This window comes from Equus przewalskii, chromosome 25, assembly GCF_037783145.1.
Source record: "Equus przewalskii isolate Varuska chromosome 25, EquPr2, whole genome shotgun sequence".
Classification (NCBI taxonomy): domain Eukaryota; kingdom Metazoa; phylum Chordata; class Mammalia; order Perissodactyla; family Equidae; genus Equus; species Equus przewalskii.
Genome location: NC_091855.1, coordinates 21,160,612 through 21,172,681, shown reverse-complemented (window position 1 = coordinate 21,172,681; position 12,070 = coordinate 21,160,612). Strand labels below are relative to the sequence as shown.

General features: G+C 39.7%; 1 protein-coding gene across 4 annotated transcripts in view; it reads right to left on the bottom strand.

The window, feature by feature from the left end:
* GPATCH2L (G-patch domain containing 2 like) overlaps nucleotides 1–12,070 on the bottom strand; it is a 60,790-nt gene that overhangs the window by 43,089 nt on the left and 5,631 nt on the right. For all 4 annotated transcript variants that reach the window (XM_070594142.1, XM_070594141.1, XM_070594144.1 and 1 more), the window contains exon 3: nucleotides 577–641. In XM_070594142.1, coding sequence (XP_070450243.1) covers nucleotides 577–641 — 65 coding nt within the window. The remainder of the gene's footprint in view (nucleotides 1–576; nucleotides 642–12,070) is intronic.

Below are 12,070 nucleotides of genomic sequence, written 5' to 3'. Positions count from 1 at the left end.
CAGGGCAAGAACAAAGTTTCAAATGACTGTTTAGGTAGTAAAAATAAAGAACTGATCATTAACATACACCAGCCTTATTCACAGTGCTCTGTACTAAACTTTAGGAGTTTTAACTCTAGAAAGAAGATGTTTTCTATAATATATTCACCCAGAACACTATGACCATTTATAAATAAGGTTATAAAAATAAATTCTCCCTATGTGAAAATACAAATGTCTTAACACCCAAAGAAAGAGTGTATTAGGATATTTTTTGGTTCTAATAAAAAGCGACTTCCCAAAGTCCCATCCTTGACACTCTAACCCCCTAGATCAATGATTCTCAAAGGCTGAACGACCTGCATAAAAGTCACCACAGGTGCTTGTGGGAAATGCAGATTCCAGGGGCCAACTCTAGACCTATTTGACTTCTAGGAGCTCAGGAATTTACAGTTTTAACAGTTGCCCAGGTGGCTCTTATGTGCCCTAAGATTTGAGAACCACTGCCACAGACAACCATCATATTCTCAGGGCGTCACTCCTATAATCATTAGGATCTTCCCAGAACCAATGCCCCAAAGCTGGGATCAAGATTACCTTGCCGTCCTTCATCGTTGGTAAAGAGCCCTGTGTCACTGCTGCTACAGACACTGCTGGTTTCACTGAAAACAGAGTAAAACACAAGAGAACACGTCAGCCTCAGTCAAAAACAAAGCACTGTCCACTCTTCTGGTTTTCAAATGGAAAGATCACAAGTTTCCCTAATTTCACTCCAGCTCATTAGCCAATCAGAAACATAAATTTCATAGTTAAGTCACAGGGGAAAGTTTATTTTCCCCCAAACAAAAGGAATATAAGAAGAGGAGAATTCTAAAACTTTTACTTACATGTCAAAGTACTTTTAAAATATCTAAAGTCACTTAGGTTAGCATAAGAAAGTTATTTATTAAAGCTCACAGAGGTAATTTCAACCTGGTTTGGTATATTAAACACCACAAATTTACAAATTTACCATCTTATTTTTAAATGTCAACTTTGAGTTTCAAATGAAGCTATCCAACTTTAAGACATCTAGCACTTCTCAAGTTTTCCCATTTACAAAGCAGCAAACAAAAATCCATGAACAGGAAAAAAAATCAGTATGACAAAAGTTCTATTTTCTAAATGTAACGTTTTCCTTGATATCAAGTGGATACAACAAAACTCATTTTCGAAAAAGATATTAAGGTTAAAAATCAAAATATAAAAACAAATTCCACTGGAACTCTTTGAAATAAAACTTTTGTCTCCTAGCTTCATTTTCCAAGCCATTGCTAACAACTGATTCTGCCTCTTCTGATACTGCATTTCCTTCACCAAATCTTCATCAAATTTTCCTTATCTGGTTCAAGAAAAATTTCTCTGTTTTTTACAATATTAGCTATACCTTTGATTGGGAGCGTTTCCATCCAAGCCAGTCAATCTTTGTCACCTGCTCTAGAAGATGGACGAAACTAAAGCAAGGAAGAAACATTCTCACGTTGCTGCATAAAAAGCAGGCTTGGCAAAATCCCCGTCTACATTTCTGGGTCAAAACTCTGAAATATTTTGTATTTTGCAACATTTCCAAATATTTTGCCAACACTAAATCCTAAAAATGCTGGTTAAATTAAGTAGCAGTCCTGTCCTCACTTAAGCCTGTCTCTGAATAACAGGTCCAAGAGATCTGTTGCAGCAAGAGCCAATAAAACATGCTCGATTCTTTAAAGGTTCTTTCATTTTACTGTCTCCTGTACTTATAGCGTGAACATTCTCAGGTGTCACTGTAAGAAATGTCTCACAAAACTACACTGCTGGATTCTGATAGATTTAGACTCTTCGAAGAGCTCTGCGGTTAAAATCCAGAAGACATCCTCACCGAGGATGCATTCCTCCTTCTTCTGTGTTCCAGGAACTGCGCCTGCTGAACTTAGTCGTGGCGGTGGACGTTTAGCAAATTCCTAAGAATACCAGTGTTCTGACTCCACTGAGAATTGCTACACATTCTCTCATCTTCCTAGTTTATTTTTCTCATCTCTCCTCAAAGATAAGGCAAATTTTATATTTTTTAACTCCTCTTGATATTAAGGAGGGATATTTAAGTCCTGCTTGATATTAAAAAAGCACGGCAGACCGTGGGACAGATGTCCTACTCCACCCCCATGTCACATGTTTTATTGGTTAGCAGTATCACGGACTAAGATTTAGGGGTCAGCAAACAACAGCCTGTCACCTCTTTTTGTACGGCCTATGAGCTAAGAATGTATTTTACAGTTTTAAATCACTGGGGGGAAAAAAATCAAAAGATGAATATTTTGTGACACAGAAACAGCGTGAAGTTCAAATTTCAGTGTTCATAAATAAAGTTTTATTGGAATACAGCCACACTCGTTCATTTAGACATTGACTATGGCTTCTTTCACACTACAACTGCAAAGCTGAGTAGCTGCAACAGACAATATAGCACCCACAAAGCCCTAAAATATTTACTATCTGGCTCTTTACAGAGGAAGTTTGCTGATCCCTGCTCTCCACGTATTATTACAAGTTCCACTCTGCAATGCCTACGGTGCCCTCTGTTTGAATATTTTCAATTAAAAACTTAAAACTCTTGCTTTGTTGCAAAGTCTGTCAAGTCTTTTCCCCTCTCATGCCCTGTAAGCACTACAAGATACAGTGCTTCCTGGATCCCCTTTACAAGGATTCCACTCCCTCCTCATATTCTAAATAAAGGGGGCAAGCTCAAAGAAATCTGCTGGATCAAGCAAGGTGTTGGTAACCTAAAACCTTCCTGTCACTGTACATTTTCTATTTTTGTCAACAGCATTTAAGGAGACTCACTGTTCTTGAAAGAGCTTGGACTAAATGTGCCTCTAAGTTTTCTATATATAGTTAATTAGAGTAATGGCAAAGACGTCAAAAATATCACCAGGATTTTAAGGCTGTGATCAAGGGAGATATGTTTTTTCTTCATCAAGAAAATAATTTATGTCGTACAGAACACTTATTACATAAAAGTATCATCATTTTACCAGCATATGGAAATGACTATTTCATCTGATGGCATCTGCTAATTTTATTTATTCCCCCAGAAGAATTTGCATTGTAGAAATCAAATCATATGTAAGAAACTGTTCGCCTAATTAGCTGAGGAGGAAGAAAATGGGGACTTCACAGCATGTTTGCACATAAACACTACAATACAGACGCCAAAACGTAGCACTAGCTGTTAGGTAGAAGCAAATATTCCCCTTTCCAACTTACAGGCCAAAGTGGGCCAGTCCTGCTGCCTTCATTCACTTCTGGCTCAGAGATTATGATTTTTTTTTACATATCTAATCAATAGGATTCAATAATGATTTAGTCAGCTATAAAATGTTAATTTAGCCAATTAACAGAATGTTTCATACTCTGTTAAAAATAAGCTCCTATCTTTCACTAAAGACAATTTTCTTTAGCACCTTTGTAGACCACAAAGTCAAAAAGTTAAAAGATGTCAGGCTCCTATGTATTTTTCCTATTCCAAAACCTTCAAATTTGTTTATAACTTTTTGGCTATGAGCCTTTTTACTAGGCAAGGAAAAAAAGCTGTGTTCCTCATTTTTATGAGAAAAAAATGTGATCCTACCTCTAGTGTCCACTCCACTTGTGGTCCTCTGAAGCTTAGTCAGGAAGACAGAAACTCAGCCTCTATTCGTCTCCAGAAAAAGTAACAAGACAAAGCCCACAAGGACGGCAGGTGATGAAATCTTGTCTTTTCCCAAAATGGCAGCAACTCCTGGAGGCATCAATGCCTCCTGCCTGCCTCGGGAGCCTGTCCTCACGTGATTCTAATCTATAAATAGTTTGCATACCACAATCTTCCTAGAATATTTCTAAAATATTTTGGAGCAGAAATGTATTAACTCTACAAATAATCTGTACATCATTCAAAAAATTCAATCCCAAATTGGGGCAATAAAAAGTCTCTAACAGGAAAAAGAGAAGGAAGGATTCCCCGCCCCCATTTCTCTTTAAATCTTCACTCACTGACTTAGTAAACATTTATTAAGTATTTACCATATACAAGACACTGCTATAACCAGCACTAAAACTAACAAAGAAACACGTCAATTAAATGCATGCAATTTATATAAAACTTAGTCTAAACTATGAGAGAGGGTGTGAAAAGGTAGAGAGAAGAATGATTTCCAACGAAGAATATTCTGCAAATACGGGATGGTGCAAGCCTAGAATTTATCTTGGTAATACTGAGGAAATCATCCCCTTTTAGAAGTTAGAAAATGTCTCAAAAATATTCAGATGTGAGTAAAAACAGTAATAATACATCACACTTCTCTATAATGGTTTGCAATAATAAACATTCTCACACTTAATTCAGCAGCATAGCCATCATTTTAAATAAGACAAAATGATATTAAAGCCTGGATTTTGGACCACCAATTGTATTACCTAATTATTACAATATTGATAGTACAGCAACTGAACTACATCCAACCGAAATAACAGGAGAGTAAAGAAAGTCAACCAAACCAGCAGTTCCAGAGGCTTTCCTCCTCAACATTTTATGAAAACTTTCAAACATACAAAAAAGTTGAAAGAAGTTAGTTATCACTCACACTCCATCACCTAGATACTGCAATTAACATTTTGCTTTGTTTTGTTTTATCACACATCTATCCATCTAACCTTCCCTTCTGAATGTCTTTGTAATTCAAGGCGCTCTGGGTAGAGCAGATGATTGAGCATGCATCCACTTTCAGAGAAGCTGATGATCATAGGAACGAGCCTAATTAAACACTATTGATACCTCTTGTCCATTTAAATAACTCCAGGGCAAACACTGTTAACTAAACATTGTAAACTTTGGTACTAACTTTAAAATGCTTTCATCTGAACTACTCTTCTTTCCAAGTTCTGAAAATGAACTGTTTGCCCTTTTGAGGAGCAATTAAAGGGTAGTATCATCAATTAGCAAAAACCTCAGTTTTAAACTACAGTATTTTTATTCTATAGAAGAAATCAGTGTTTTGGTCTTACTAAGTTTTCTAAGTTTGAAACTCACGCATGTTGGTAAAAGCAGAGTCAATTAAGTAAAAATCCAATCTCAGTACCAGAAACATCTAGAGCAGTGATTCTCAACCGGAAGAAATTTTGCACCCCCTTCTTCTCCACCCCCACCAAGGTCATTTGGAAACATTTTTGTCAGAATTTGGAGGCAGGTGGGGGAGTTGGTGTCCTATGGCATCTAGCGGGTGGAGGCCTGGGATGCTGCTAAACACCCTACAATCACAGACAGCCCTCACAATAGAGAATCATCTGGCCCGAAAACGTCAGTGGTGCCCAAGTTGAGAACCCGTATCTAGAGTGATGAACAAAGCAGAGGGATGGAGGAGGCAAGGCGTCATGTTAAAGGAAACCACTTCAGAGGAGAGGAGCCTGTGCACCTCTGCCGGATAGAGCCAGCTTCCAAGGGCAGAGGTCAACATTCCACAGAAGCAACAATGTCACTCCCTTGCCAGGGCTGGGCCAGGGCCTCAAACAGTCTGAGGCCTCCAGATCCTAGGAACCTTGAGAAGGCAGCTGGACCTTCAGGCAAAGTGGTAGAAATGAAACTACTCGAGAGTTGTACACCCTTCCCTGCCTAGCCCAGGCAGAAAGAAGATCCTATAACCATGGAAGAGAGAGCTCCAGACTGGGCAAGAAGGAAGTATCTTGCTCATTTCAATGTTCCCAATGCCCATGATAGCACCTGGTACACAACAGGCATTGGGTAATTGTTAAATGGCACGAACTTGTGCACATCAGCGCTATTCCTCCCCTTGTACAGCCTGTGTGGCATGTCACTTCACTCTCTAATCCTATTTTCCTGCACGTAAAGGTGGATGGATTGTTCTCAGGATGTGCTGACACGAGGCACGTGAACCCACTTTGTGAATTCTAGAGCATTATACAAAAAAGCAAAGAACAAGAGTCCAAAGCTACTTCTAGAATGCTAATTCTTGTATACGCCCAAATATTATTACTTTAGAGGTTAACAGTAGTAATTTCCTCACTGACACTCTTATTAAAATAATAATCTAAATTCTATGGAATTCTCAATTATACCTCAATAAAAAAAAATTCTATGGGCCTCAAATCTATTTTCACTTTAAATGGAAAAAATGTGGCCTACAAAATCTGGTATTCTTCCTGCACTGGGTTTCATCCAAGAGAGGGAGACATTGCGTTCAGCAGATACCTAAACTACAAGTATCTCAAGAAGGGGTTTGGTACTTGAATGAGATTATTAGTAAAACCATTAATATAGAAGGTTATTATTAATTACTGATACCAATAATATCATTTATTGAAGTCTACTATAGGCCAGGCAAAGCACTAAGTGCTTTATATTCATTATTTCATTTCTCCTACCCCAAAACTCTGTGAGGGAACAATGTCAACCTCCTATTACAGATGAAGGGATGAGGCTTAGAGAGGTTAAGCAACTTGCCCAACAATACACAGCGAACAATCACCGGAGCCAGAGCGGTGCACCTCTCCAAGGCCCATTGCTCGCTGAATGGCCACTAAAATACAGATGGGGCAGACAGATTTGCCTCATTTACTCAGTCAATCCCATGTTTCTCCACTCCTATGACAGTGAATTTCAGCACTTCTCATTTTCATTCCTCTGAAATGCAAACAGATTAATGGAACCAGGGAAAGAGTGTTCCTTTGCTTTTTGCTACTTAAAACATTCAGACAGCTGAAACTCCAGCTGTGCTGGCTACTACTGCTTATCAGCTAAAAACATATCATATACACTGAACACCAAGAAAACTAATGACGAACACACTTCAGAAAGAAGCTCTCCCCCTTAATGCCAGATCTTGAATTTAAAAAATAAATACTCATCTTCAGTATACTTACTTATAATACAACAAAACAGACTCTCACGGATCTACACCCTGCTTACCCTTACAGTTCCCAAATGCCTTTGAAATCAAAATAAAAACATTCTTCTAATAAGTTCTGGGGAAGTATTAGTCTGAGAACACTATTCCTGAATTTAGCTTCACACTAAGTTAGGAAAAAATTTCAGAATACAGTAGCCATTTGTCGTAACCAGACTCCCAGATGACCCCCAACGGTCCCAGGCGCCTGGGATTTCACACCCTGGTTGGTCTGTGTAACCAACAGCACAGGCAGAAGTAATGGTATGTCACTTCCAAGATTACTTTATAAAAGACTGTGGCTTCCACGTTGGGCACTCGAAAGAGAGCACCTAGGCTAGCTGGCGTGCTCGTGCGGGCGCGCTCTCTGTCCTCGCTCAGACCATTTGCTCTAGGGGAAGGCAACTACCGTGTCTGGAGGATGCTAACAGCCCTGTGGAGGGGCCCACGTGGAGAGGAACTGAGACTCAGTCCAACAGCCTGTAATGAAATGAGATCTGCCTACAGCCTTGTGAGTGAGCTTGGAAATGGATCCTTCAACCCCAGTGGAGCCTTTAGACGACTGCAGCCCCAGCCAACGATGTGACTGTATCAGTATGAGAGATGCTGAACCAGAACCACCCAGCTAAGCTGCTCCCGGATTCCTGACTCCAGGAACTGCAAGACTATAAACATCTGTTATTTAAAGCTACTAAGTTTTAGGGCAATTTTTTCTGCAGCAATGGATAATACAGCATCTTTATGAATTTTTTTTCCTTCTTCTTCTCCCCAAAGCCCCCCAGTACGTAGTTGTGTATTCTAGTTCTGAGCGCCTCTGGTTGTGGCATGTGGGACGCTGCCTCAGCATGGCCTGACAAGTGGTGCCATGTCCGCGCCCAGGATCTGAACCAGCAAAACCTTGGACCGCCTAAGCGGAGGGCGCAAAGTTAACCACTCAGGCACGGGGCTGGCTCCCTGTGAATTCTTTTTTGAAAATAATTCCCTGATTGCTAGCCCTAAGGAGAAGCTTCAAGTTTCAGTAAGACAAATCTTGCTGAATTCCCACAATTAGGAGAAGAAAACAAGGCCTGTCCTCTGACCTGAGAGCTTACTAGTTCTCTCATATTCCTAATCACAGAAGACTGTAAATTTAGAACTGAATGAGAGTCATTTATTCCTGTCTCAATCACAATAAGGAGGTAAAGAATTAGTTTATCATCTATAATCAAGTTGGTATCAATAAGTTATCACCTGGGTTTCTCACCCATTTAAGATTATTAACCAAGTAGCTTGAATAAGAGGTGTCTTTTACACCTAATTTTAAAAGAAACAAGCAAGATAGAGTTTATGGCTTACATCATCATGCTAAAAAATCAGGGGTTTTCACTTTAATTTTTTTATTAAATAATAATGCATTTAACAAAAATTAAAAACTGTCTTAGAATTCAGAAAAACAGAAAGGAAAAAATGTCACTTTTAGATGCATCACCCAAAGACATCTTTGCTCAATTTTTTCCCTACTTTTTCCAAGGTCGAGGTGGTACATTTGTAACCTTATGTAATCAGACTTCCGAGTCCGAAAGGAAACGTGACTGAGGGAGAGGTTTTTCAGAGAAACACCTCACACTCATTGCAAAATTATTCCCGTAAGTTATGAGAATGTAAAAGGAAGGAGTGTGTTTTCCAGTTTCATTCAGATGGTCCCATGAAAGGTGGCAACACCCCTCCAGGGTCAGGGTCGTTAGCATGGCCGCTGCAATCAGGTGTACTTTACAGGGGTAATGATTTTCCTCAGGGCTCTGCCACTGAGCGGGCAGCTGTGGCTTAAAGAGTCTACCCATCCTTTTAAGACTTACCTTTTCTTAGAGCTAACGGTGCGTCATCTCTGGTTAGACAAAATGTCTTTTCAGAGTAAACTTTTAAAGAGCATATATTCCGAGTCCTGAATATCTGAGAACGTCTTTCTGCTGACTTTCCATATGGAATCTGTCTTGGCTATAAACAAAATCCCGGGGGCCGCGGGGGCGGGGGGGTGGGGAAGGTGGGAGGACAACTTTTCCCCCTCAAAACTCTTTCGGCAAATGTAGCCCCGCACATTTTGTACTGTGGTGGTGAATGCCAGCCTTATTTTCACCCCTTTCAAGACTTTGCTTTATACCTGCTCCACCCCCACCACCAATGCAGAATGCAAATATTGCCAGGATACATCTGGGCAGATGTTTCTCTTCATTGGTTTCCCCTTTTAATCTTTATACTTAATTTTTTCAACCCAGGAACACTTTTTCTCTTCAGTTATATTTTTTAAATCGCTCTTCCCATGCTTTGGTTTTTCCCTTGGGAATATTTACACACTTGCAGACTGGGCCTCTATCCTCTGTCCTCCAGATCTATCACTTTCTCTCTCATTTTTACCTCCTCTCTCTCCATTTTGGGAGGGTTTCTGAAGTTTCCCACATCATCAACTTGCTGCAGGATGAACTGTCCTTCATTTTACATTGTAATTGCATTTCAAATTTCCCTATAATTTTTCCTTCCATACTACTGGGTTTTCAAATAGCCATCTTTTTGTCTTTATGATTTGCTCTCCCTGTTTTGAAGTGTTTAGATCTTCCTGCATCCTAATGAAGATTTTCTAAAATGTTCTTCTGGTTTCCACTGGCAATCATTTTCAAAGATGTGTTCTTCCTCCAAACTTTCCAGATGATGTCCCCTTTCCCTTATTTTGCAGAACTTGTTCAAAGGTCTCTTCTTGAGGACTGGTTTACCTAGAACCCGGTATTTGCCAGCAGAAAAGGTGTGTAAATTACCCTTGCTCCCATTCTCTCCCCCTTGGATAAGGCAGCACGCTCTTCTCACATCTACAATTGGCCAAGAGGACATGCAGAGCCCCTAGCCTAAATCCCAGTGTCACTGGTAGGCTTTTATCTCATATAGCTATGCTGGACTGAGAGAGCATCTTCTTCTAACCCTCACTGCCTGATTCTCACCCCATTCCAGCAGTCTGCAACAAATGAAGGTATATAAAACACTAGGATTTCCAGAACGCACTAGTAAGAATGCTTTTTCCTTCTCTACCCACGCCAACAGTAAACTTTCTTCTTGGAGACTATATTTCTCAGGACTCAAGACACTGTGGCTGCCTCCTCCCCCAAAATACAAATACACACACAGAAAACACTAAGATTCCCTATCTGGGTGTATTCTGGGAGTCATAGCCTCCAAACAGAAACTGAGAGATACTGATTGGCAAGTAAAGCATGGAAGAACACTCAGTTCAAACCACAGCTGCCCAATTTTCTGACTGAAAAGGACCTTGCGTTTCTGAACCAAGGGCTGACCACAGAGAAAGCTTTAAGCAGGGTCTCACTATCTACCCTCAGGGCAGGCTCAGCATTGCTGATGTGGGCTTTCAATCCCACTCGCCAGGGCAGTTCTATCAGCCTTGCAGTTACAGGAAATCTCGGCCATAGGCCAACTATGAGTCCTAGCTCCTGGCGATGTGAGTTTGCAATGTTTTACGTCTGCATAAGTATTTGAGTGGGCAGTTGAGGCCACTTATCAGATACTTTTTAAAATATGAAGTTACAATGATGGGAAAGAGATACAATGAAAAGAGTTACAGAATCTCAGTGTTGCAAGGAACCTTAGAGCTCATTCAGTTCAATCCCTACAGTAACTCAGTAAGGGGTCACCAAGCCTAGGCTTGAATCCCTCCAGTGATCTAGAACTCATTACCTGATAAACAATTCACTTCACTTTCACAGAGTTCTAATTTTTAGAATGTTATATTTCATACTGAGGCATTAGTTAACTCTCTGTACTTTCTATGAGTCCTAGTTCCTTCCTCTGGAGTCACACAGAATAACCCTAACTTTTCTTTCAAGAGGTAGACATTTCTTTCAAGAGACAGATCTTCAAATACAACAGTATTAAATCCACCTCTCAGGTTGTCTTTTTCCATTGTTCCATAGGCTATACCAGCAGAACTTTGAATGAGTCTATATAAACACGTTATGCTAGCCATTCAAAAACTCAAATGCAATAGTACCATTTGCAATGACGGTAAATAGACTCTTGATCAGCATCCCTATTTACAAAATAGAACACAGAGCATCCTCGACCTACCACATATATTATTTTGCACAGCTCCAGTAACCCCTGATTAATGACCTCCACTTGCAAAGGAGGCTACTTACCTTAACCATGAAATAATGAATGCTATTGATCCAACAAGCTACTGCTACAGAGTGTTATTGATCACCCAATCTTTGGTTAAAATGGTCCTCATTTAGCAATTTCACTGTCGCAAACACCTGGAGCAAAGCACGCTCATAATTAAAGAGTTTGGGGGAGTTCAAGTGAGAGGTGATGGACAGAGATCTCAGCTCTCTCCCATTTATTCTTGCTTCTGAGCTATTGTTTGTGTCAGAAGGGATATTGATTTTCTATAAAAATAAGAAAACAAGAGGCACCAAGGGGCCGCAGAAGGTCAGCATGGGCTGGAGAAGGAGGGGGAGGGTTAGCACTCTATCTCTGTCACTTGCCTTCCAAGAGAAAGGGAAATTTTCTTTCCGGGGAGATCAGCTTCTAATACATCACCTTAGGAAAGCTCCTGACTGTGACTTCAGGCCATCACCAAACCGACTCACTTACGAAAGAAAAGCAGCTGGACTATATATTCGAGAGAACGAACGAACGATGTGTTAGTGAGGAAGAGAACAAAGCGAAGCTATGAATCACCTAATTAATATCTGCTATTTAGATCATCTGAATAAAGATCAGTAGAAAGGAATTTTACAAAAGAGTTGTTCCATTTTAGAATGGAACACACATGCACAGAAAAATATTAAAATAATAATTCATCTTTTTGCAGACAAAAAACTATTACATCATAACCATTTCAGTTCCTCAGAACTCTTGAGGGATTGGTTGATATAGAACTGAAAGAACAGAGAGAGAAAAGCAAAAAGAATTATTGGTTAAGCTTAAAAGTACTCCATGTTTAGTCAGCAGAGCAAATTTAAGGAAATTAGAAATAAAGCTCTCTGATTGAGACATACATTTTTGAACCTAAAACACCTAATACATGCTTTTGAAAAGAATTCTATCTAAGCTAGGCTTAATGATCAACTTCATCCTAATAATTTTACAAGTTGGAT